The sequence below is a fragment of the Columba livia genome, chromosome 2, assembly GCF_036013475.1.
Source record: "Columba livia isolate bColLiv1 breed racing homer chromosome 2, bColLiv1.pat.W.v2, whole genome shotgun sequence".
NCBI classification, from domain to species: Eukaryota; Metazoa; Chordata; class Aves; order Columbiformes; family Columbidae; genus Columba; species Columba livia.
Genome location: NC_088603.1, coordinates 99,474,219 through 99,501,821, shown reverse-complemented (window position 1 = coordinate 99,501,821; position 27,603 = coordinate 99,474,219). Strand labels below are relative to the sequence as shown.

General features: G+C 43.6%; 1 protein-coding gene across 1 annotated transcript; it reads left to right on the top strand.

Annotated features, from left to right (window-relative positions):
• SCGN (secretagogin, EF-hand calcium binding protein) lies at positions 1-27,603 on the top strand. Its single transcript, XM_065052973.1, has 11 exons — positions 1-202; positions 895-965; positions 12,579-12,671; positions 12,979-13,068; positions 14,023-14,079; positions 14,984-15,061; positions 23,338-23,393; positions 24,872-24,917; positions 25,019-25,078; positions 25,520-25,588; positions 26,962-27,603. The coding sequence occupies exons 1-11, from the start codon at positions 130-132 to the stop codon at positions 27,088-27,090; spliced, it is 822 nt and encodes a 273-aa protein (XP_064909045.1). The 5' UTR covers positions 1-129; the 3' UTR covers positions 27,091-27,603.

The window sequence follows — 27,603 nt, the reverse complement described above, 5'->3', positions numbered from 1 at the left end:
CCGGGGCGGGGCCACCGCCCTCAAAGCCGCCGCCGGCGGCGGGACGCGGGCAGAGCCCGAGCGGGTCTGCGCGGTGGTTGCGCGGGGGCTGCGCAGGGGCTGCGCGGAGCGGGCGCCGGCGGCAGCACCATGGAGAGCGGCGCCGCGGGGCGCCTGGACGCCGCCGCCTTTCTGAGCGCCTGGAGACGCTTCGACGCCGACGGCAAGTGGGGCCGGACACGCGTGGGGGGACCCACGGGGTGGGGGAGGCGGGTGGGTGCCCGCCGGAGGTGCCGCTTAGAGGGTGCCCAGGCGGGTGGGTGCTGTGTGCGTGGGTGCTGGGGTGGAGGGGTGCCCGTCTGGGTGGGTGGCATGTAGGGGTTGCCCACGTGGGTGGGTGCCCCGTGACGGGGAGGGTGATTGTACGGGTCTGGGTGCAGTGTGGGATGCCTGGGAGGTTGCACATGTGGACAGGTGCCTGCATGAATGAGTGCCTGCCAGCGTCTCCAAGCTTCACACTGACAGGGTCCTGCAGGTGTTTCAGAGCCCCCCTCTGCCTCCTCATTATGCCCTCATATCAGGTCTGAAAATCCCCCTTTCCACCCCAAAGTTTTTTGCCTTTTCATCACCTCCCCATTCCTTCTGCTGTTCCCTCTTGAGGTCCCAGTTTGTGACGTTTGTTTCTGAAAAGTCAGCTGTAATGCAAACTCCTAAGGGAGCCTCGCAGCACTGTGCCCAGCATCCACATAGAAGCAAAATGGTCAATTTGGATATGAAACCCCCCGAGTGGGCAGGCGGGGCCCCCAGATGAGACTCCTACCATGCAGCATCACACCCCCTGCACACCGCACATTATGTGGTTCCCAGAGCTCAAGCAGTGCTGCCTGACCATTAATATATTTTACTTTTATTTAGACAACGGTTACATAGAAGGGAAGGAGCTTGACAATTTTTTTCACCATCTCCTGGAGAAACTGGGACCAGAGGTGAGTTCCACTCCACGTTAGTTGTGCATCAAGTCTAAGAAAAAGGTCATCACCATGAGAGGTGGTTTGTATTTGACGTTCTCTGATTGCTGGCTTCCTTAGCAATCTCCGAGATAAAGAGCTTTTCTCTTGGCAACAAAGTGGCATTTAAGCAGGTACAATAGCAAGAACAGTCACTTGAGATATTTGATCAGTTGTTTTCAGTCCACCAGCTGCTGTCACGTGAGGCTGCAGTTGGAACCAGCTGAATGGGCTGGTTGGAAGCCTGGAGAGAAAGTCATTTACTGCCCTTGAATAGAAACAACTGAAAAAGCACTGGCACACAGTCTGGCAGGGCCAGGAGGAGGACAAAGGTGATCATTTATTCAAGCTGATTAGTTTTGTTAATATGATAGGTTTCTTTCCAAGATCAATTTTTAACAAATATGCTGTCATTAATTTTAAATGGTGCTTAGGAAGAAGGCATACATCTGTATTGCTGAAAATGGCTAGAAGCTAAGCAACAGTCAGTTCTGTTGTTCATAAGGTCAAGACCTGTCTATCAAGTGCTTCTAGGTTTTTTACATGGTTTTCTTTCCTATTTTTGGCAGAATTTCTCCCCTCCCACTCTCTGCACCTCAGTTCTATCAGAAGTTGTGCAAAAATTTATGGGGCCTGGTTTCCTTAGCTCCAGGTTATATGTTGCCTTTGACTGTCACCATCAGTGAAGGTGAAATCCTGCCACTCAGGTCAGCTGCTCGAAAGTATGTAAAGTATATATTCTGATAATGGGCTCAACATTTTCACTATACATAGTGTGCCAAACTAAGAAGAGAAAAAGATTAAGCGTCTTCCAAATGGAAGGAGAGGATATGCCAAATAAAACAGTGATGAAACAATTCCTTTAGGCAAAAAGTAATTAACAAAAAGGGAAAAGGTAGCTGATAAAAGGCATAAATTCATGAGTATCAAGTGTAAAATCAGAATTATACTTAAAATCCATTTAGGATTCTTCAATCTTTGGGGCTACAATAAAAAAAAAAAAAATAGAAGCTGTGAATAATTTTTCAAGCACGTTTTTGTTTAATTTGCAGGTAAATTTGGATTGAAATATTGGCGGTTTCTGCAGAAATGTCTTTCTAGAGCATGGATGGTTAGATGAACAGATAGACATGTAAAAAGACTTCAAAACAGTTTTTCTGTGTCCCTAATGATTCCTAGTGCTTATTGTTGAATCTTGTTTTATTTGCTTTAAAGATAAATTGAGAAGTTCATGGTCATTTACCCAGGAACAAAAGATGAAATTGGGAGCTGCTAGTCCTGGGTTATTGAAACACTAACGCAGAGCATGTTCAAATGAACCCAGTGACAGCAAATGTGAGATGTTGAAGAAGAGGCTTAAAATGAAGCTGCAGAGGTCAAGGCTGCAGCAATTAACTGAAGCAAGAGACCTCCAAGTGGGGCTCTCAGGAGTGAGCTGTAGCTGGTGACAAACCCAAATTTTAGGTAGGGATCTCACACCTCAGGCAGCTTCCTAATGAGGAGAGGCCAGGAGGAAACTTTCCAGCCCCACTCTAACCAGTAGCTGCCCTTGCACATCCCTCACATGAGATTTTGTAGACAGCATCACACCAGCTGTGTTGCAAACCTGGTGTGTTGCAGCAGTTTTTGTGGTTGTGATGATACAGGTGAGAACTGTGTTACACTGTGTTAGGTATCAACACACAGAACGTGCAAAATGAGGGTGTCCTAGCAATGAACTATTCTGCTTCGAGAAACTGAGAACAGCTTCACTGATTGCCAAAAGTCACTGCCCAGATGACCCCAGCTTAAACCAGCACCCTCACATGGTTTGTATCTCCTTTGCTTCTGCTGTCTAGGTGTTGCCATTGAAAGAAAAAGCTTAACACAAATTGAATGAAGAAAGAATAAATTCCCAAGCTGTTCAAAAAGGCTCTCAAGTATTTTTCTGTTTTCTCCCCTGATTTTCTTGCCCGTTTTGGGCAGCATTTTCCTCAAACAGTACTACGCTGAGTGGTCAGATGATATGTTGCCTTGTTTCCCTTTGTTAGCAGCCTGGTTTTGGTTCTCATGGTTGTATAGGGACAAGAGGGTGGCCTGTCCAGGAGGCAGCAGGCAGAGCGGTCTGCCTCCGTGGCAGAAAACCCAAGGGGACCTTTGTCCTCGGAGACTGAGAGCAGTCCCCTGCCCCGCTTTCCTAGCACTGGATTAAACAAAGGCCTCTACTACCTTTGTACTTAAAACGTTGAGCCATTTTTCTCTTTGACAGGTGATTTATGTTGTACAGACCTGTGGTTCTAGTGAGAGGGGTAAAGGATCCCCTGTGCACTGGTTTTCACCATCCTACAGAAAGAAAGTGTCTGTCGTGATACAAGCAGTGAGGTGGGACAGAGTATCTCGCAGCTTTAGTGCTTGTTTTGACCTTTACTTGTTCCTTGGGCACTTAATGTCTCTGTTTCCTTGCACAGTAAAAGGAGAAGACAGTAATATACTGGCATAACTTCCAGATGTGTTGCAAGGATTAATTAGTGACTGTGTCAGAAGTGCTATACAAGTGATAAATAATGTTATCAGCACTGGAAGTTGTCTCTGCTTGAATAGCGAATGGCTTCATAATTATATTTTTTCAGCCTGCACTCCCTAAGCTGTTATTTTTCTTAATGACCACCATAGTTCTTCAGCTCTGTTTTTCTTCCCAGCTACTCTGCGGCATCCCCAGCTGACACTAAATGCCAGGGGATGGGAGCAGCTGGGAAAACAATGCAAAAGGGAGCCTGGTGGGAAGCTGAGAGGCACAGCTCTTTCTGATGGCTCTTAGCAAGGAAGGGAACTTGAAATACCATCCAGCGAGGGAGGCTAATTCATCATCTTTTATTGAACCATCAAGAATTTGCTGGGGGTGGTGGGGAAGGGGAAACTGCAACAAAGTTAGACCTACTATAAACCAACCCAAAACCCAAATGCTGCTTTCTGCTTCTCCTTCTCCAGCAACGGGTGATTTCTGGAGGCATTTGGACAATGCCCTTAATAACAAGCTTGAACTTTTGGTCAGCCCTAAAGTGGTCAGGCTGTTGGACCAGATGGTTGCTGTCAGTCCCTTCCAACTTCGCTTCTATTCTATTCTATTCTATTCTATTCTATTCTATTCTATTCTATTCTATTCTATTCTATTCTATTCTATTCTATTCTATTCTATTCTATTCTGTTCTGTTCTGTTCTGTTCTGTTCTATCCTATTCTACCCTACTTTCATGGGGTGAATTTTGGGGTTGTACTATCCAGGGATATGAGTTGGACTTGATGATCCTTGTAGGTCCCTTCCAACTCAGGACATTCCATGTCTCTGTGACTCTATGATTCTATTCTATTTCTAAGAAAATTACTTTTATTTCTGTACATATGAGGCTTCAGTGAAAGATGGGGGATTTATGACACTGATGGACTGAAGTTCATATAAATGCTCCAACAGCTGGAGGGTCTTCTGTGAAGTGGTTTTGTTTGTTTGGGAGACATAAGGCAGAATCAAAAATAATTCAGTCAACCACTAGCACAGGTTTGTGAACTGATGGCATTATCCATCTGCTGCTGTTATTACTCTAGTGACTTCTCTCTAACCATTTGGCCCTCCAGCTTCCAACCTGCTGCTGCATGGCTGCTGTGAGATGCCTGTGTTGTCATCTTCTGCTCAGTGACAAACCACTTTCTTCTACATTATGGGCATCTCTTAATGCATTTTCTTAAAGTTTTTATGCTGAGGCGAAAACTTATTGAAAATAATAGTTTCTTTCAACACTGAAGAAGTAGTTTTATTGGAACAGGAACTACAGCCCCTGCCTTTCTCTCTTATATTGCTGTACACCTTTATTTCTGTATAGAGATCATTTAGGATATTCCTTGCTTTCTTTTTGCTATAGTTTTAATGAAGCTCTATGTATATTGTTGTAATAATTAGACAAGAAAAGTTTTGTAGATGAGTGGTTATAATTTTTGAGTTGGTCTTTTACTGAAAGTTTCTGTAAAACAAATGATGTCTGGGCAGATATAGAAGGAAATGTACATTACCATTATGCTCAGAGAAAGGTATTTCACTTTGCTTACATCATACTAAAACAAGACAGAAGACTTTCAGATAAAAGTTTGTTACACTCACCTAACTGTAAGTGTGTAAGAAGCAATGTATAATGATTTCTGAAATGTAAATTTGATCAGGCAAGACAGGTATTTGCTTTGTTAAAACCCCCCTGTCTCAAAACCTCCTGGATAGTTATAACTGGAAGGAACTGAAGTTAATCTTCAGGAGTTCACCCTGAATAGCCATAAAGGATTTGTCTTTGCTTTTTACTTCCAAAGCAGATCCGGAATATTGTGTCCAGTTCTGGGCCCCTCAGTTCAAGAAGGACAGGGAACTGCTGGAGAGGGTCCAGCGTAGGGCAACGAAGGTAATTAAGGGAGTGGAGCATCTCCCTTATGAAGAAAGGCTGAGGAGCTGGGGCTCTTTAGTTTGGAGAAGAGGAGACTAAGGGGGGACCTTATTAATGTTTATAAATATATAAAGGGTGAGTGCCACGAGGATGGAGCCAGGCTCTTCTCAGTGGCAAACAATGATAGGACAAGGGGTAATGGGATCAAGCTGGAACACAAGAGGTTCCGCTTAAATTTGAGAAAAAACCTCTTCTCAGTGAGGGTGCCAGAGCACTGGAACAGGCTGCCCAGGGAGGTTGTAGAGTCTCCTTCTTTGGAGACATTCAAAACCCACCTGGACATGTTCCTGTGCGATCTCACCCAGGTGTTCCTGCTCCAGCAGGGGGATTGGACTAGATGATCTTTTGAGGTCCCTTCCAATCCCAAACATACTGTGAAGATGAGCAGCCTCCAACTACTATGGCACTTAATCCTGACTTTGCACAATGTGTTGTCTATCTAAATTATTTGTGTAACTTAGTATAGTCAGGAAACCAGCAGCTAGTCATTCAAATGAAGTTTCATGGCCAAAATAATAGTCAGCCTTAAAGCCACCCAAAGCAGACTTCCTCTATGTTTTACCACCCCAAGAGACCCCAAATCACAGACCGGGTCTGTGGTGACCAGCAGGTCAAAAGTAACAAGACCTCTAGCAGAAAGCATTAATCTTGCATCCTCCTCCAGACTAATTCAGAAATCTAAACCCTGAGCTGATCCTGATTATTTAGATATAAGGAAGAAATTCTCTACTGTGAGGGTGGTGAGGCACTGGAACGGGCTGCCCAGAGAAGCTGTGGATGCCCCATCCCTGGGAGTGTTCAAGACCAGGTTAGATGGGGCTTTGAGCAACCTGGTCTAGTGGAAGGTATCCCTACCAATAGCAGGGGAGCTGGAACTAGATGATCTTTATGGTCCCTTCCAAACCAAACCATTCTATGATTCTGGTTATTGCCAAATGCAGTTATTCCTTTAGGTGCGGCTTTTGTCAGCCTTGATTACCCTGACCAGTTCCTATTCCTGTTCCTGCACATGAAGGCAGGGCACTACAAGTGCCTGGAAGTATCTCTAAATGTAAACTCAACATGCCAATGGGAAAAACAAACAAACAAACAAACCAGACATGTTGTGTTTTCATTGCCCAAAGACACGTAAAAAAACTCATCCTAGCAGAAAGGGCAAAACAAACAACCTCTCCAAACCCGAACCACAAAACTGTAATGGCACAGGGAAGGCTGTAATAGCCTTTGTTGGTTGCTAGTGTCTTCTACATGAAAAAAATATTTCCCACACATGTGCTGAAGAGAGCCAAAAAAAAGAATCTAAACACAACACAGAATGACAGGATAAGCTCTCATCTATTGTAGCATGTAGGACTACAGTAAATCCTAATCAAAATACAGGGCCAAATTCTCAAGTGGTAGCACCGCAGTTAAGTGTGCAAGACTGGCCCAAATGAGAAGTTAGTCCAGGAGCTGGGGAGTGAAATCTCAGACTAATGCAGGCAATCCAATGTGCAACTCCATGGATGAAGTCATTCATGTGACTGGTTTTCTTAATGCTATGGGATTTAAAGGAAAAATGTTTGGCAAGAAAAAGGTTCTTCTTCCAAGTTCAAAGCTTATGTTACGGATGTCTCATGTGGTCTTTACTAGCCTCCTGTCTGTACTGTGTGGCTTTTGGCATGGTAGTAGTTGTCAAGTTAGTTTTCCAACTAGCATTCTTGGCAGCCATAATTTATTTTCGTAGATCTTGTAGGAACTTGATATCTCTGGGACCCTTTGCCCTCCTATCAAATTTGGCTGAAATGCTGTTAGGAGAAACATGTGCTCAAGCCAGTATTTTCAGATAAGCTTCATTTTTTTTTTTTCAAGAAACAGGTTGTAATAGTCACATTTAGTTTCTTCTTGCTTTTTATGCCCTTATCAATGTAGTGGCTTGTTTCCAAAAATCATGTCAAGAAGAAAAAAAAAATCAATTTAGACAAGACTGTCTTGATCAGCAGAAACTAAATGAGACAACTCCTTTCATCAAGTAGGAAAGTCTCCACACAGCTCCATGCATTCACTTTCCTCTCCCAAAACAAATGACTCATAGCTGTCTTTCCATCAAGGCAAGATGCTGCCAAGCACACGGATCCCTTAAGGAGCAAAAACGTAATTAGAAAGCACAGGGCAAGAGTGTGACAATAAAAAAGGAACAGGTTAACAGAGAAGACAAATTACAGCCAAGAGTCATAACCAACCATGACAAAGAAATTAAATGCTGGACAGATTAAAAACAATCTGAGCAACCCTTCCCATTATTACATATAGTATTAAAAAACAGATTACCTTTATGATGCTAATTACTTTTAAAGGGTTATCACAAAAGGAAAGATGAAGACTGGACATGGAAAGAAGAAAGCAGAAAATTAATTTGTTATGGCAACTTAAAGTATAGAAGCTTTTATCTGCAAAATGCTGTGTAACAGCATCCATAGTAAGAGCTCTGCTCCATAACCCTGAGAAATATATGGACAAAGACATGGCAATATTTTAAACTGTGCTTTTCTGAGGACAGAAATTACTTGGCCTCCCCCTCATGGCATGTAGTAAGGACTTCTTCCTTGACTGGACAGTAAGAACATGCATCAGCTCTTGGAAACCACACAGCACCCAACCTGTGAGGGACCAGGGCAGCTGAAGCTTTACAACTCCTATGAAGCAGCCTGAAAACGGGTTAAAGCATCCCTCTGCTCCAGGCTAGCTCCCATCATCATTATAGTCCAATGAAGCTCATATTTCATGGAGATTAGCAGTCGGTTGACGTTTTTTTTTCCCCTTAAATGAGCATCAGGAATGTCATTGCTGGGGGTTTACTTCTGCTGCAGGACCTTGTCTTGCTTCCCAGCCAAGCACTTGCACTTCCAGCAACCACACAGTTCCTCAGCACAACCCTGACCAAAACTGGAGGCAGGTCCTAGTTCAGGTATGTTTTCCTGACTGTGGCAGGGAATCCTCTTCATTACAGTGCTGATTGGTGCTTAAACGTGAGCATCTCTATAGCTGTTTCTACCTTAACTAGGAAGCAATTCGGGAGGAAATTGTGCTCCTCTGTCAATTGAGGCTATTACCTCCTAATTAAATTCTCCTCCAGAAACTCAGGGAGGTACATGCAGCAGGGAAAACAAGGAATGTCAAGAAAGAACTCCCCATACAGACAGCTATGAGAAAGCATACAAGAGCATTTGCTTAAACTTTCACAAAAGGGAAGTTTCAGCTAGCTGCTAACAAATCTGCAAAATTTTAGCCCAAGCAGTGAAAACTTGAGGAAGCTTTGCCAGCCTTTGAAACTGAGGAGGGATCTGGCGCTTGAGATGGACAACGTAGTCAAAACAGCATGAGTTCTGATAAGACAAGCTCTGCTCAGCTACAGCCGTTTACTTGCTGCAAAGCCATTTCTGCCGGCCCCAGCTCATAGAGACAAGAGGCACAAATTTGTACCTTTGCTATTTGTATGGTTGTTTTTTTGTGTTTGTTTTTTTTTTTTTTTTTTTTTTTATTACTCCTATGATTTGTTCTTAATGCTTGAATAAATGGCATGTGAGCCTATTGCATTCAAAAGCAGAGTGTGTTTGGCTTTCAGGCTTTCCTGCTTGTTGCAATCTGTAGTTGAACAGTGAGTTAATTATTAAAGGGATGGAAGGCAAAACAAATTCCCTAGGGAAACCCGTGGTCATAGCACTGGTGCAACACCTGTGTTTCTGTGTAAACACCATTCATCCCTGCGTGTGCCTGCCTGGAGGTTTCCCCTTCCTCCTCTTCTGCTCCAGATCTTTCTCATTCTGTCATAGGACTTGCTCCCATCTGGGAGGCAAGGAAATATTTGTAGGAGCACAAAGGCAGAGAATAAAAAATCAGACCTCTTGACCAGAGAGCCGCTGAGATTTTACCTTTGGCCTCCCCTCAGCAACCCCATTGCAGGGTGGCTGGGGCAGCGAGGGGGTCCCTGTAGCCCCCAGCCAGACTGATGCCCCTGTGCAGTCCCTCACTGCCCCAGCATCCCAGCTCAGCCCTGGCCCCGGTGCTGAGTGAGAAATGACCTCTCACACCACCAGCTTGTTGATGGATCCCTGCCCAGGCCCTTTTAGGGAGACCTCATCTTGGGAAAGACAATTTATACAGTATCTTTTACTTTCCTTTTATTTTTGAGAGTAAAGACTGGGGTTTGTGTTTCATAAGTAGAGTATTTATGATCAGAGAGTGTCTAATTCGAAAAAAAAACACTGTAGTGTAATCCCTTGGACTAAAACCTGTTGGAGCTGTGTAAATACTGTAAATATTTTGCATATTTACTTGATGTATCCCATAGTTTAAATCAGTTAAAAATAACTTTAAAAAGAGGCAGTTCTATTTTTATGCAGATAATAATGTTGCCAGACAAAGCTCAATGATGTGGTGGTTAATAGGTGACACAAAGTTGAGCCATAAGCTTTCTTAACAAATGACTAGCCTGAACTCCGCAACACACTTTTCAAATATCAGCTATGATTATCGTTTCAGAAATAACTTATCCTACTGGGCACGGAGGAGGATAATTTCAGAGTACTTTGCAAGCCTATTGAAGCTGGTAACTGCTAGGCTTCCCTAACACCACGGAGGTGTCTCAAAGCATCAAGGTGCCGTCAGAAGACAATTTAAATAGCACGAAGGGCGAGTTATAATGCCAAGGGGAAAGAGAACAGTATGTGCGTGGTGTCCATTGGTGTGCTGTGCCCCCGATGCCCACCCCCAGGGGGCCAGCAATGAGCATCACCCAGGGCTTGCTGGGCACCACCATGGGGATGTAGCATCCTGCAGACATGCCCTGGGAGGCACCACCTCAGGCATGTTCCTGCAAGATCATTTCTGGGAGTTGACAGCCCTTGGCGCTGTTTCCCAAGGATGCCTCAGAGGGTTGTGCCCCACCTGCCCTACAAAGAGCCACATTGGTAACCCCATCCTCTCATTCTCACTCCCAGATTGCCAAATTTTACATCGTCTAGCACATCCTAGTCTTGCATTACTCTTGACAAAGGAGTTTCACTTGTTCTAAGTAGATCTCCCTCTTGGTTAGAGGGAGAAACGTCCCTCGTGACGTTTCTAATCCAAAGCAAATTAACTCTTTCTTCCCCAATTTCAATGTAGGATCTTCTGCACTGACAATGCTATTAAAGATTTCTGTATAAGCCCATAATGACTTTGTGGAGATCAGTGCTCACGAGCTCTGTGTCTGCTTTGAAGTAAGGTGAATTAAATTATATAATAAAGGATCAGTCATACTAAATACCTATTCATCTACCTATAGATATATTTTTTCTCTTATCACTTCAAGCAAATTAAGGCTGCAAATATCAGTCATATCTAAACTCGTGAGGATAGGTGGTGACAAAGTGGGTGCAAAGATAGATCTTACCTTAACAAGCCTAAGCAGAAGATACCTTGTTTTCTTTTTGCTCAAGTTATCCGTGACATCCTAGTGTGTCTCTACATCTCCATCACTGACTGTGGCAGCTGCTGCTGAGCAAAGGCTGCGCAGCAGTGACACCTGAGAGCAGCTGGAAATTGCTGTTGTCACCTGGCTGCTACTGAATGTGGGCACAGCCAAGGAAGTTTTGGGGGCGTGAGTCATGTTCAGTTTCCAGTGTGATGGTTTCAAATACCCATCCAAAGTAAGAACATGAGCTGCAGTTGCTACACGTGCAGCCTGGCCATGCTACTCTGACCAGAGGTGACCAACCTGACAAAAAGATCTCCTTCTACACCACGCAACTTTTTGCAGAGCAGCACAATTGCTGCTCCAGTTCAGGTTTTGCAGAATCTGGGCTTAAAGGAGGATGTAGGGCAATGAATAGTCTGGGGCCTGGACATGCTACATCCAGGGCATCATGCAGACCATGCACACCCTCTGTTCACTCCACCAGGATAGGGCAATGGAGAGTGTCCTTTCCTAAGAGATTCACATTTGCTCAGCTTCTGAACAGCCAGGCAGGCTTCACTGGTGTATGCACTGAGTAATCTGGAGAAAGTCACTCATGGTCTTGTGTCACAGTATTAAGAAAGAGATTGTACAACCTCATGAGCCTGTAAGAGTAGCTGAAAGGTTGAGAAACTGGGTTAGATCCAGGAAGACACAGCTACGGTCCTAACTCAACCTGGACATAGAGATGACAAAATCCTTTAAGTGGTTTTCTTCAAAGGTAAGTTTAATTTATTCTCTTGCAACAGATGCTACAAAAGTGTGCCAAGAGCCGGTCTGGGTTATCCTCCTTCCTTTCCTTCCAGAGAGGCCCATCTCTGATGGGACCAGAAGAGGACCCAAGACCTGGTCAGTGTGGGTGCAGAAAGAAATGTTGGATTTCATTTCTGCCTGGGAGAGATTAACTGGGGAGCTTCCCAGCCCAGCTACAATGCTCATCTGACCAGAAGCCTGGGGAAATTGTACTTTGTGTAGCTCAGTCAGACCAGGTACCATAAAGGTTACTACTAAGATAAAGAAATCATGCCTGATGAACCTAATGCTTAGCATTATATTCCACCTGTCACAGCAATGCCTGTCAAAACACAAAACCTGTCAAGTCCTGAAAACTCCTCACTATATATAAATTGATTATGGGGTTGAGCAGATGCATAGAGAATGTGAATTGCTTGAAATTCCATGCTATTAACCAGAAACACTGACAGGGCTCGGTGCCAGATCTTGAACCAATTGACAGGCAATAACAAGCAACAATCTAGCTCCAGTGACACCTTTCAAGGCTGATGATCTAATGAACTACAGGGATGTAGTTCAAGGATAAGGACACCTTCCTGAATAGCACAAGGTGAAAATGAGCAGTGTGGTAACCACTGTAATACACACTCAAAAAACCCCAAATCCCTGTGATATAGTAGGAACAGCTGCCTGAACAAACAAGTGACACTGAAATATTTTGGGGTCTCCAAACTCTGGTCTTCCAACTGAAATCTCAGTTGCTACAAAGCTATGCATAGGTTTTATTGCCAAAAATTCATCCAAGGTGGTGTGTTTGTGGGCTTTTAGAAGTATTAGCCCCTGACTGTAAGGATGCAATGATCCTGGTGGTTATCTGTGAGTGAGGAGAGATTTAATGCATGTGTTGTTTTCTCCATGGCAGAACACCATCACAGAAGAAAAAGTTCAGAGGATGAAGGAGCAATTCATGTCTGCCCATGATGCCACCACTGACGCACGCTTTGAAATCCAAGAGGTATCTCCCTCCACCCCCAGCACAGGACTTCTTTTATAGAAGGAGAAATAATTAGGACCTAGAGCAGACTTAGGAGATAAACCTGGGTGGAGAGGATGTGAGTCATGGAGTACTACCACAGCCAGATATCTTGGTCTGGGGTTTATTTCCAAGGCAACAACATACTCAGCTTATATTTCCCATACTGGGTCAGCAGCCACCCAAGTCTTGTCTTTACATTCATGGTATGGGTTTGTATTGGGTTTTTTTAATGTGTTTGGGTTGGGTTTTGCATTTTTGTTTGTTTGTTTGTTTTGTATTTTTCCAGCTTGCAAATATGGTCTTGCCGGATGATGAGAACTTTCTGCTGCTTTTCCGACGGGAAACTCCCTTGGACAACAGCGTGGAATTCATGCGGGTCTGTGTCTCTGTGTTGTCTCTTCCCCTCACACACCAACAGCTTCTTCAATACATACATTTCTACCATCTGTAGAACACAGTATGGGAAATACATGGGTATTGTGGCAGCGAAACACGTTCTGACCTGCTCAGGTAGAGAAGGTTGTACATTATTTACACCAGCAAAGCAGAGAAGTAGTAGCTAGGACTGGACCAAAGGCACCTGGAGAGTTTGTTACACTTCCCAAATGCTCTCTCAGCCACCTACCAGTCATGCCACCAGAGACAAAACTTTACTTAGTACCTACTCACTGATAAATTCAGCCTTGTTGGGAGCTACAGCCAAACCTGCAGCTCCCCACCCACAGCACGGCATAGACCAAGAGGGTAGATCTGGCACATTTTAAGCATCATTTTATCCTGGAGCATCAGCTTGGCAGGATGTGGAGTGGAAATCTCCCTAAGTTGAACCAGCTGAGGAGCACAAGCCCATAAGATTGTCTTAACTGTGCCCAATCTCCTTCCTATCTCTGCCCACGAGTCTCCCAGAACAGAACTTCAAATTTTCCAAGACTTCTTGAAGTTACCTTTATTTCACATCTGAACTGGGGGCTTCTGCAGATGAATGGCCAGTTGTGTACAGCCTTGAATTACTCAGAGCAATAAGAGAAGCTGCCTTTACGAATTATGTAAGAAATGTGGAGTGGTTTCTTAGTCTTTTCTTCCTTTCACAGACAGTGTTTCTGCATCAAATATGTAATAGCAACATGTCACATGTATAGCATCCAAATGCAAATAAAAACTATTGTGTGGAAAGTTTATTTTATTTAATTTCATCTACAATTAATTAAACATTGGATAATGCAACAGCTTGCTCATTAGGGAAGTCCTAATTTGAATCTTTATGATATCTCATGCAAGCAAATGATTAACTGCAATATTTATGTGGCCATATCAATCTGTGTCCATTCAGATCTGGCGCAGTTACGATGCTGACAGCAGTGGATTTATTTCAGCTGGCGAGCTCAAAGTAAGTTACTCTAACAAGTCTCTTCGGGCTCGATCTGCAGCTCACTGATATCACTGGGAGCCTTTCCATCAGCTTTACTGATTTGCTGCCTTTTTGTGTGGTTGATGAATAACATTTATAGGTTGTTCATGGTGAGTGTAAGGACTGGGGATCCTCCAGCCTTCTGGCACCGCTGCAAGGACTCTGATGGGACGGAGGATGCTCTGCTGTTGCCCTTGGTGTCCTGTTTCCCCCTTGCCTCAACCCATGGCCCTGCTTGTCTTGGGGTCCCCCAGGCACCCAAGGAGCCCCCCAAACTTGTCTCACCTTGGCTCTGTGCATGTGCCTCTCCTAGCTAAACCAAGCCAAAGCCATTGTGTTTTATTAATGGGATTTCTTCACAACCTCTTCCTGAGCCTGCAGATTTTCTGAACACTGATTTCTTTTTAAAGCTCAGGCAATTAGGGCAGAAACCTGTTCAGAAACTGCAATTCAAATGCCTCAAACCAGCTGGGCACAGAAATCCATCCCAGGGCTGCAGACCCTGTGTTGACCTCTTGGCATGTGGCTCCAGCCTGTGCCCCACCGGTGACATGGGTGGATGTTTAAGTGTCTTGCTGAATGGCAACTATTTTGGTTTGAGATCAGTTAGCAAATACAGCAGGGCTTATGTTATCTTTCATTTATTTAGTGGGTGAATCATTATGTATTCCATCATGCCTGCTCTGGGAAAATTTAGTTATTTTCTAATTTATTTTTAAAAATGTTTCAACTAAAAAAATGTGAACTCTATGCAAAATGCACTAGTACCGATCAGGAATGTGAAATTAGATTCATGTAATCGTGCTGAATTTGAATTTAATTTCTTACTGCTATTTCTTGAATTTACTCTAAAGAGTAAAATTTTAATCTCTGCTTCTTACAGGATTTCCTGCGAGACCTCTTTTTGCAGCATAGCAAGGTGGTTGCTGAAGCAAAGCTGGAAGAATATACTGATACCATGGTAAGAAAAGATAATGTTAATATTGTTTAGATTATTGTTCCACCTAGAAGTCTCCTTCAGGGTAAATGTTTGCATATTTGGTGCCACAGATGATGCCCTCTCACAAGGTGTTTTTTCTCAAGAGATCCCTGTGGAAATATAGCATACATGCTGCTGCTGTTTCTTTCCACCACACTGGACATCAGCTGTGAACAGCATTTCACATATTTTTGCTTTGAGCTGAACTGTTTATTACGAGAAAATAGCTTGACTTTGCACCAAAGCAAACTGAGCTGCAAATCCATTTAAAAAAAAAAAGTAGTTGAGGTGCATCCTTCTTCAGGGCATGTTCATCCTCAGGCAGATCTCCACCTGCTTTCCCCCCTCCCTCCTAGCAAATCCTTTTGCTCCCAAGACACGCAGGTATCCAGCTCTTCTGCTCTGCGAAGCCCAGCAAGCGTTGCTGGCTCCCTGCTGCTTCCCTGAAATGCTGGCAGGTTGAAAGCTTCAACTCTTCCCCTGCCCTATCACAATATAGTTTTTATCCTGCCTGCAATCGACAACATAATATTTGGTGTAAGTTTAACATCAGTCACCTGGATTTCAGAGCAACTTATTATATTTAACCATCTAAAAACAAGAAAAGAAAAAAAAAAAAAAAGCTCATTTCTGGTGTCATTCTCAAGGGTATCATTTGATTTCCACCAGGAGATATCTACCATTGCAATTTTCTAAATTATTTTCAGATGGGACTGCCTCAACTCTTGGCACAAAATCTGTGTTTGTACCTGAAGAACAGCTTGGTATGCAAGCAAATGAGGAGCTGCCCATATATTTTGCAATACCACATTGTATATGCAAGATGTATCTGTGCCTAGAAATGTGACCCTTTAGAGCAAAGTGAAAAACTGTACCATTACAGAAGACGGCATACTTTATTTTCATATTTATAGGACAGTGAAGGGAGAGGAATACAAGCTACAGAAATTATTTTCCGACTCACAGAGCTTGAAAACAATAAAGCCCCATAAACTACAGCTAGAACTAAAACCTTCCTGGTAGTGCTTACAGGTAGCAAATAGCTTTTGTGCTTCTCCATTAAGGTTTCCTTCCCCAGTGGTTAATCTCTGGTCAGGTGCTGGGAAACATGCAGTTTTAAGCTTGTAGACATTGGGTGGTTCATTTCCTCCAACTTCTTTCCCTTGCCAATAATTTCCCCAGAAATACCAGCAATTTCTGCTGTCCCAAAGCAGCTAGATATTGATGTGGCCTGGTCATGGCCAGGGCTGAGAGCGAGGAGGTCTGTTTTCTATTCCCGTGTTTTTTTATAGAGTGGCTTTGTATCTTTGGAGAGGCAGTTCAGTCTCTATGTTAGAGGACAAGATTTTATCTGAGAAAAGGGATGTTTCATATATCTGGGAAAATCTGTGATCTGAAATGCAAATCTGGCTCATGACAAAAGTTTGCAAAGCTGCTATGCCAAAAGAATCAGGGATGTTAACAGCTATTAGAAAATTAGGATATGACAGATATCCTTTTTTTTTCTTTTTTTTTTCCCCCATTGCAATTCTTTGCTATAAACTGAAGATCAGGGATGTTTATAAACACATTTGATCCCAACAGTTAAGGCAGAGTGTGATATTGCATGTGTAATCTTACCCTGTGATATCCTGTAATAAAATAGAGGATATGAATTCCGTACATCATGGCAAAGTATCCATGTGGAGAGCATCACCACAGTAGCAGATAAAGTAGCTCAAAGTGAGTGCATGGGAACCTGTCTGAAATAGTTGGGCAAAATCACAAGGAGAGAAGAAAGATTCAGTCTTGAAGTTTGCAGTGCTGAATCACAAAGGGAGAAGAAGTGAGTCAAGGAGCCAAGAGCAAAGGCATGAGGTCAAAACCCCAGGCGATGAGAGCTCTCTGCTTTCCACATGGAGTGGGGAGATGCTCAAGTGTAAAGTCTCCATGGGACCTATCACCGTCACTGCTGTCTGGGAAAGCAGGGGGACAATGGCCATCACACATTTAATTCCTGAGCCTTTTGCAGCCTTTCTTTGATATGTTCACCAAACAGCAGTACCAATTCCTTTAGTGCAGAGTGGAAATACTTATATTTCTCTTCCCTGTTACTTTGCTCCCACCTTTTCTCTGTTTATACCTCAACGTCTTTGGGACAAGAACCTGTTTCTGTGGTGCATGGCTACAGGGTCTCCAGGGTGACCCATCTATCCCACTTAGGGCTTTCAAGTGCTGCTGTAATAACATTTGGTTGAAACAAGCTGCCTCCTAAGGAGCCATAAATCCATCTGTCTCCATAGGAGTTTACAGTTCTCTGCCCTATTTTCTGTACATCCACAGCCAGCTGCACACATCTTAAGCAGCTACTGATACACTGAGTGGACCCTAGAGCCTTCTGGAGATAGGGATAAAGATAGAAATTATAATTTTAAAGAAGGTAGCCCAGGCACAAGGGAAAAAAAATAAAAAAAAAAGAAAAAAGGCAGTTTGTGATTCTGTGCTTGGTATTTGCAGCTTTGGCTTGTGAGAGGTGTGAGCAGACAGCACACTGACCAGGGTGTGCCAACTACTTGCCACTTACTTATGCAGCCATTAATCATCTTACACCACATACAAGGAAGTTGGGAAGAGGGACTAAGTATTCCTTTTGGAATAGGTTGTTTGTCTTCAGAGAGCAACATCACTTTATCAGGTTGCTTAGAAGCCATTTCTTAAGAGGCTGTTCTGTTTCCTTGTGACCTTGACATCCCCTCTTCAGAGAACACTGATATAGATGAGGGATTTGATTAACAAGTCATGGACGCTTGGGAAGAAAACAGGTAGTGAACATGTTGGCATTGCACAAGCCCTTTGAGTCCTCTAAATCAAATCTTAAGGAGCACTAAAGCTACTAGGGAAAGTAATGAAAGAAGAACATTTGAATTCTTAAAACTCTTCATGAGGCAAATTAAATAGCAACCCTGTGCTGAGGAAACTCCCTTGCAGGCAGTTCTTCTTAGTTTTCATGACTACATACATATATATTTGTATTAATAGCAAGTGTATACTAATATTTGTTCACATGCACTCACTTGCATGAGAAGATACATAGTCACGTGCAGTTCTGAATCCTTGAAAACAGTCTGCGGGTTTGTCGGCATAGACTGAGAGCTGTTGGCATGGAGGTGCTTGGAGGCAGAAGCGAAGTCCTGTATTGCTCTGCGCTTCTTCGGGCTTTGTGAAGATGCTTCAGGGGTACTGCAATGTGTATTCTGGGACACAGTGTGGGCATAGCTGGAAATTAAGGTTTTCAGTAGCATGATGAGAATAGCCTGCCTTCCTGAAGCAGCACATGCTGGAGAAACAAAAATTTGACCCTTACTTCTCCAGGCTGAGAAGGAGGCCATGGAGGATGACAGTAGTACAACAACCTTTTCCAGTCCCTCTCAACCTCCCCAGAGCCTCCCAGACTTAAGCTGTTATTAGTCTTCTGGGTCCTGGTGAAATGTCACCCCATGACTATGGAGTTCACACGTGCATTTGACATTTTGCCATGAGTGGCAGTTTCCATACCTGTGCGTGGTATGTACTTAAGCAAAATATTGCAACTGCCTGAATATGAACCAGATTTAAGACATAGTTTTTGATGAAATTAAGTATTCAACATTTTTTCTTCTGTAAGAACAAAATTCTTGCTCAACTTTTCCACTTGGCATGTTATTGCCTTGTTCATAGAAACACTGATAGTTCATAGCTTCTCAGAGAGCAGCATGCTACTTCTAGTTGGTAATCCCAATGTCTGCAAGCCACATGCAAGGAAAGCTCATTACTGAGGCAAACTTCAGCAAATTAAGTCCTATATACTTCCGAAACAGATGCACATGCAACACAGACATTCACTTTTTGCATTCCCTTATGTTGATAGTGTCAGACTGAGTATTAAAAAGTCTTTTAATTCGAGCATTATTATATTTCAGCAAAATGTAGAGGATAAATCCTCCCAAGACAGCATACCATCTTTGTCCACCACAAGTTAAAATCCTAAGGAGGCAATAGTGTCAGTGCAGTGACTAAAAATTCAAGGAGCTATGGTCATGAATTACAGCATTTGAAAATCAGTAGATGAAGATGGCTGAGGATAATATTTTAGCCCCAGAGAAGTCAATATAGAAGTTCTCCAAGATGGAGAGAGCATTGGAGGGATTACTAGTGCTTTTGTGGCTACTGCCTGTCCCATCTGTGAGGACAATGCTAGAGGCTCAGTATGGTCATGTCTTGGCTGTGACAGCCTGTCCATCTGTCTGTACACTTTGTCACTGCCAGTGTATTTACATGGGGGAAAAAAAGTCAGAGCATGAAATATCCAGGTGATTTAGCCCCCGAACACCTTCTGGCCAAGCTAGCTTACCTGTGTTAATGAAGTCTCTTATGAATACCAAAGAAATGGTGTAATGGAAAGACAAATCCTTGTTGTATCCAAAAAAGCCTGAATTCCCAAAGCCCTAGAAATATGATAGGAGTTGAGTATACCCTCAGGAGGATGTGCATTGAGTGTACACATGGGAGTAGTGCATCCCTTCTCCTGGTAGTGGTCCATGCTGGCCTCTCTCCCAGGTGGCTCCATAAAGATGCCTTGACCCCCAGGAGACTGCATCTCCAGTGATGCATGGACACTGGAACCGTCACATCACCAAACACCAGCCGCCACTGTGGGACTCCCCCCCCCCCCATCCCCAGAGAGGTTCCTCCTGGCTTCGGGTGGGTGTGATTCCTCTCGCTGCTGAAAGGTGGCTTTGCTGTGTGTGATTGAGAGGGATCACAAACACAATGGAGGGAAATCTGCCTCCCATGTCCTCTCTAGACTTAATCCCGGCAGTGCTGTCACCTCCAGTTTTACTCCACACTTGCTGTGGCATAAGCCAGGGGAAGCAGAAAACATCATTTAAGCTCAAACTTCATTTCTGAAGATCAAAACCACCAGAAGTCAAGAACCTGGAGGCTTTTGAAAACCCCAGCAGATATCGCCTTGGTCTTTTAGGAATCAAAACACTCTTAGAAATCCTGCACTAAACAACTAATCTAGATGGCACAGGCAGTCTGGTCTCTGGTTGAGCTGAACACTGAGCTTTCATCCCGGGGGTGACGTGCTGGCCACAGGTCCCTCCTGTCACTGCAAAACCCTTTGTTTCCTGTCCTTCCCTAAAGAAAGAAGCCATAGGCAGCCCTGCAGCTCGGGCACGTGCCTGTCTGCACACACCCTCAATAACTTTTGTGCTCACTGGCCAATTTTAGTTGCAGCTGTTGGGTATAGATGTCGCCAATATATATATTTGTGAGAGTAGGACGTCAGGCAAGAGCTGACTCTTTCTGTGTCCTACCTGAGGGAGAAAACACTTTATTGCACACAGAGAATAAGAACCAGAGAAGGTTTGAAAGCATGCTTTAGTGACTCCACTGATGACATAGCTATTTATTTTGGTTGTTTACTTCTTTCCTTATCTCTGTCATGGAAAATAATTCAGATTTATAATCTTATATTGCTCTTCAAAACACGTGTGTTTTCATATCCTGGAGTTTCAGTGACCTTCCTTCCAACACTGTACTGGGAAAGTAGAAATATTCCCTTTGCTGCATTCAAAGCTAACAGCAGGTTAGATTTTGCACTTAAAAAAACTGAGATGTAACAACTCTTACTTTGCAAACCCAGCTCTTACTTATGCTCTGTCTGCCTCAGTGCATGGGAAACATTCAAGCAAACAGAGCTAAGACTTCCCTGGTGCCCTGCCATCAAAATGCTAGTGAAATAATTTGAGCAAACACTTTAAAATGCAGGGTGGTTTGATAGTAAAATAAATGCATCATTTTATAAAGCATACTTCTGGATGCAACAAAGCTTTTAGTAATACTGAGTACTACGTAAACATGCCAGACCTTATCCTTAACCACACTGTTTCATATCAGCCTGGCAGCATAAATATACCTTTCAAGAGTGTAAACTGAAAATCCATCAATTTTAGTATATCAAGCTGGTGTGTAAAAGCAAAAGTTTAAATTATAAACCATGTCATAATTATTCCAAATATCTGCTTCTATTGTGATGTATGCTTTGTCATATGAGGTGGGTACCCTTTGTCATTCTTTGTGTACTTATGTACACAATTAGCAGATTAGAGCAATGCTTGAAATTTGAAAGTTTAATTTATAAACATTTCCCCAGGCTTTTCCTGAGCAATGCAGGCCAAGATTGCCATGTAGCATGAGCTCCAGTTGTCCAAATAATAGGATTAGGTCTATCTTATTAGCCATGGTACCTGAACTAATTCTGTGAACGCTGTTCTGTCTTCCCTACATGTTTTCTATATTTCATGTGGAAGTCACTAGAGAAGAATTAGCTCAGCCTAGCTCTTCCAGACAGACTTATTTTTTCCAGTTGACTGGCATGGACAATTAAAACATTGCAAGTGTTTAAAAATTTTATTCAGGATACTTGTTGCAGAAAAAGGCCAAATAATTTGAAAACACGAAGATTCTCTCTCAGTATTGCAAAAGCAGAGCTGAGGGAAGGAGATCAGAGAGGGGGGCTGGTTAGCTATAAGTAGACATGGTCAACCAATGGAAGTTTAATGTTGGAGAGAGCATGCAAACAAAGCAAATTGACTGAGAATGTTGTTTTTCATTAGGTGTTCCACTAAAGAATGTACTATCTCTTCGGTTAAATGTATTTTAATGGGGTCTGTGCTACAGCTGGAAAACTGATAATGAAGCATAAAGATTTCAGAGGTCTTTCTTCTGTCATTTAGTGGCTCTGCACAGAGCACACACTCTGCAGAGGCCAATGAAACAGGAAAGTGGTTTTCCTTATGCCACTGAGCATGTGCATGGCTTTCAGGATATGGCTTTTCCAAATATCTCAATATGAGCCTTCAGGTGTTCATAAGAGACTTACACTGTCTTTCAGTAGGAGGAAAAGTGAACCCATATCAAGTGCTCCTCAAAAATCCCATCCAGACCTCAGTAGTGTAAATCATACAGAATAACTAACAGAATAAACTCCCAGTGCAGAATCTTACCTAAACCCAGCACAATAAAGGGTTACCATAGGCTCACCATCCTCAGTGTAGATGCCTGGCCTCGAGCAAGGGGCAGGGAGGAGTCAAACCTGACAAAATAGGCATGATATTTATGCAAGGGGTCCCTGAGAAATGGCAGCTCTCCAGGTGATACCTAACCTCACGTACACGTCAGGCTCTACCCCAGTTTCACTGCTGGAAGGTGCTGGGGACCTGCTGCTGGTTCTGCCTGGAGCTCCCAAAGGGTCAAGCTGTGTCATAGAGGATGGTCCTCACCCTCTAAGCCTCCCAAGGTGAGAACTGGTATGGGCCTTCTCCAGCAGGTATGCAATTAATTGCACCAAAAATTTGTAGTGACCTGGTTACTTATAACCCTTAAATAAGCAAATAAGATTCATGAAGGTAAGATCAAAGCATATTCCATTACTGAGTATCTGAAGAAGAATTGCAATCCATCTTAGTAAAATATTATTCTTTCCACATGGAATACATTATTTTATAGAACTTAGAGCCATGAGTTATTCACGTTTGCAAGCCATTAAACATCTTCTACTTTTTCCCTGTAACAGACTCTTATTTGTGCCTTGCAGAGAAACACTGTACCAAATAAAACAGATAAATAAATAATGTCTGGTTGTGACTCATTGAAAAGATCATATTAAGGAAAACATAATATTAAGAAAAGGCTAACTTTTGTATTCAGACAGATTAACCTCTTGACGTTGGCAGCCTCAATCTTCTTCTGAGTCTTAGTGCATTCCATCGGCGGGCTTTGAGCCAAGCAAAGCCCACTGGCTTTAGCAGCACAAAACCCTGACCTAAGAGTCTATCAGGAGGTGACATTTGCACCTCAGATGCTTAGTAGCCACAGCAATAATCAAAGATAAGGATGGAGTCGGCCTGGAAGTGTTCAGAAGTGCCTAGCTTTTTTCAACTTTTTTTTCAGGGGCCATGGCAAGGCCAGTATTTAGGGCACTTGCTGGAGACCTGTCCTAATCCCGGCATAAGGCAGGAAGGGACTGGTGCTGGTATTTGATTGCTTGGGTTTTGCTGTCAGAAAGCAGGATAGATTTGCTGTGCTCTTGTGTCACCCTTGCACTTTGTGCTAGCAGAGGACGTTGTGCACCACGAGCAAGCAGAGGTGAGGGCAGAGCAAAACATATATTGGCTTTTTTGTATGTGTACTTTCCACATTGCTTATTTTATCTCTCTCTTTTTGATTTTTAGATGAAAATCTTTGACAAAAACAAAGATGGACGGCTGGACCTGAATGACCTGGCAAGGTGGGCTTTAATAATATTAATGGGTTTTTTTCATCTCACAATGGTAGATTCAGGCAAGATAATGATCTCCCTGTGGGGACATGCAATTGAGTTCTACCTTCTTTCAAATTAAATCATGATGTGTCCCAGGTCTCTAATACATGTTCCCCATTGTAACAGTTTGAGGACCTATAGCTGGTGACACTGAGTAACGCCAGGACCTGTTTGGGCATGACCAGCATGCTCTGGCATGATCTGCGCTACGTCTGCGATGCTCCTCAGGAGGTGATGAAGCAGCCAGTGGTACCGTTTTTCCAAAAGAAGGATATCAATTCCCTTCAGCAGGGCCAGAGATGTGCATTTATTTCACATCATCATGCACAGCAGAGACTGTAACAAATTTTTGCTGCTTGTTTGAGGAATAAAAGTGCTATTGCAAAGGAGTTTGCCAATGGCAGTGAGAAAGGATTTGGAGAGATCAGGTGAAGATGCTTGTGAATGAAGCTGAGGACTTAAGTACAGGCCTCTGTTTCTTTTCTGCCCTTGATACCTCAGATATGATTGTCACTACATGCAGATAGAGAGTATGTCTCTGTCTGTAAATGTACATGCAGTGACTGGACGGGACTTTAAACATGCAGGTACAGTCTCGAAACACTTGTTTGGGGGGTGAGAGGAGAAAGGTGTTGGTTTGCCACCGTTAGTTTCTGCCTGGGATCACAATGAATGCCAGCAGAAATAACTGGCAGTGCCTGTGGCATTTCCCTTTGGCCACTGAATATGTGAAGAGAGAAACAGAAACAGAGGCAGAATAGAGAATAAGGGGGTTTGTCCTTGCATTTCCATCTTAAATACAGTTCCCTAATGCCCTATTACTCAGGGCAATTGAGGCTGCCCTCTGGTCTGAACACATCTCACAGCCCAAGGTGTGGACACAACTCAGCATGCCTTGTGTCACAGGCTCTAAGCCGCTTGGGGCTGGCAGCACAAATGGAGAGAAAAATAGCTTTTAAAAGTGCTATGAGGGGCTTTGGGAGGGAGGAGGGGAAAGGAGAGGAATTTGGTCAGTCTCGGTACTCAGGCCAGTACTACTTTGTCCTTTACTTTTACAGCCACCAATTCTCCCTCCAACAGAGAGTGATAAATTACTCTTTCCTTTAATGCAGTGCAGCAATCCAGTTACAACAAATGATTGTCTGGTATCTCTGGCTTCAGAGGCTGACCACCTCCATTGTGCTGGACCACCAGAAATGCTCTAGGAGAAGCTATTGTGCTAAGAAACACATTTGCAGTCAGCCAAAGGGTGCCCAGCATTCCTGTCAGACAGAGAGGGAGGCATGTGTTCCTGTAACAGCCCTCTGTAAATAACCCTGCAGGCAATTTTCTCTTTTAAAGGCCTATAATCTGAAATCTTTTTGCTTTACGAACCAGAAGAGTTCAGAATAGTTTGTGTGCAGATGATAAAGTGGAAAGATCATAATTTAAATCTTTCTATTCAGGATTCTGTCACTCCAGGAAAATTTCCTTCTTCAATTTAAAATGGATGTAAGTAGCACTATTTTTTGATGCATTTATCCCGTCTCAGCTAAAATAACCTGGACCCAGACTTGAATGCTTTTTCATTTGCTTGTCTTCTCCACATGCAGGCTTGCAGCACAGAAGAAAGGAGGAGAGATTTTGAGAAGATCTTTGCACACTACGATGTTGTGAGTCCCTTCCAGTCTTTAAATTACACAGATTTAACATATGCTGCTCAGACTTCTTCCTCACAGTGGGTGCTGTGAAGGTGATTCAGGAGCTGCAGCTGTGCCTGAGCCCGTGGGTCAAAACGGCCCAGGCTTTGGGGGTAAGGTGGGGACAGAGGGGAAAGATGCTCATAGACCCTGTGGCAGAGGACCCATTTTTACTTTCTCCATCTCCATTGCTGGCACTGCTGCATTGTCCGTATCCCTCTGCAGGAGATGCAAGAGATAGAGAAGGGATGGTGGCTTTAAGCTGTTGCACTCTCTGTCAGCTTGCGATCTGCATCGTCATCACCTTGAAAAATAAAAGGGAGGGATCTTGGAATTTGGTGACCAGGTGGACCTACTGACTAGTAAACATGTTTTGGCTTAACGGAGCATTTTGATATTTCTTCCATCTTTCAGAGTAAAACGGGAGCACTTGAAGGCCCAGAAGTGGATGGGTTTGTCAAAGACATGATGGAACTGGTCAAGGTAGCCCTTTTTGTTAATTAATACCCTGTATTTCTGAGAGGAAGGTGCTTGTTTTGGTAAAGTTATGTAAATAGAGGAGCTAGTGAGAACACAGAATCAGATTTCACTTTGATGGGTGGCAGAAATGAATTCATGGTCTCAGCATTTCACTGTTGAGCATTTCACCGTATCACAGAAATCCTGCCTGACAGATTAATACAGCTTCACTCAGCAACGGTATTTAAGAAAGGTCTATTCTAGCTCATACTATGAATTAGGCAGATGTTACAGCATCACAAACTGTGTCAACACAGAGCCATCATCAGAGGTTCTTTCTTCTGTTTTCACTGAGTATATGCTCCTCACCAGCATGACCTCGTGGTTCATTAGCTCATCACAGGGCTACACCTGAAAATGTCTTGAGCTCTACCTCTAGTAAACAACATCATACCCAGTGTGTTACCAGTTTCTCACAGACAGCAAAGTCCATCTGCATTGTGTTACCTTGAGTTTCCAGATGCAGTCCGAGATAGAGCTTTTGATGCAAATATGGCCTTGTCTTTGGCTCACTCTGAGCCTGAGCTGTTGTGTTCCCACACAATGTGACCTGACACAGGAATCCCTGTGCTCCCATGTCCATTTGGCAGAGCAGAGATTGAAGCTGTGTGCTGGTGGCTGCGTGTGTATGTTATGGTCATACGGTGTGTAGGGAAGGGTGTGAGGACAGGCAGGAGGTTGGCTTTGTGCTCTGTGCATGTGTGTGTGCAAAGGAATGAAGGTTGTACTTTCCCTAAGGCCTGCATCAGCGTTGCCCTTGGGCACCACAAGGTACTTGTGTGAATTTGATCTTGTGGGAAACCGGGAAGCAGAAGCAGCAGTACAGCATTAAGAGCATACTGAGACAGTGTAGGCTGCAAATAGGCCTTTAGCATTAATTCGTCCACTAAAGGTATTTTTAAGTTTCTGCACAGCCTGTAAAACAGTAGCTTGCCAACAGCAATGCTACGTTTTTCCTCGTTTAGCAGGTTTGAGAGAGTAAACCAAATGAAAGCACAGGTCCAGTAGCGCAGTGATCTATATTTCATGCCTTTCTGCAGACTTTTGACATGGATCAGATACTGGTGGCCTTGATTAAGCACAAAAACCATGTTACATTTCCTTACAGTTACTCACAGTCTCATGCACCCAACCATACCCCTTCTGGTTTTGCAGGACACCCTTTTCCCATTCTCTGTTTGCTTCCCCACTGTGTATGAACTGACGTGGAGTCAGCCCATTTGGGTCACTTCTCCTTGGGTGGATTTCCCTGCCACTGCATTGCTCGCTGTTTTACAGGGCTGGGGGAATCCAGAGCCATTTTCTCTCTCAACACCGTTTTTCTCTTTTGCCTGCAGCCCAGCATTAGCGGGGTGGACCTGGACAAGTTCCGCCAGATCCTGCTCAACCACTGCGACGTGAACAAGGACGGGAAAATTCAGAAATCTGAACTAGCTTTGTGTCTCGGGCTTAAAATGAATCCATAGCTGGGAGAGTGCTCGTGGTTGTGTTTCCCTTGTGAGATTTGCCTGCTGCTCCTCGTAGAAGTGTGTCCGTGCTGCTGGGCAAGTGGTGGGGAGCAGGGGCACTGCACTGCCATGCTGGACTGCGGCTGCATGAAGATGTAGCACAACTGGATTTGCACATGAGGGTCTCCCTGCTCCCTTTGTGGTTTTTGCTTCCTGCCACCACTTGTGGGTCCTCTTAGCACTGTCTCTGCCCATGAGCAGATGAGCTGTTCAGAAAACGGCTTGCTGTTCTTCTCCTGCCCCTGTGAAATGCTGCCCTGCCCGTTCCCTAGGATAGGGACAAGCATCTCCTTAAAAATGCCCCATCAGTGCTCTCAGAGTGCAGCTACAAGGTGTTTTTGATGGTCACCCTATGCATGAAGTCATTACTTTGGTGAGCATCGTGCTTTGTTCGTGCATTTAAAATACTGGATGGCCAACAGTGTATTTGTGCAGAAATAATAATAATAATAAAAAAGGTAGTTACAGAAA

Coding starts and splice junctions, on each gene's coding strand:
- SCGN (XM_065052973.1), top strand. CDS start 130: ATGGAGAGCGGCGCCGCGGGGCGCCTGGACGCCGCCGCCTTTCTGAGC. Junction 12,672..12,978: donor CACGCTTTGAAATCCAAGAG/GTATCTCCCTCC, acceptor GTATTTTTCCAG/CTTGCAAATATGGTCTTGCC. Junction 13,069..14,022: donor ACAGCGTGGAATTCATGCGG/GTCTGTGTCTCT, acceptor GTGTCCATTCAG/ATCTGGCGCAGTTACGATGC.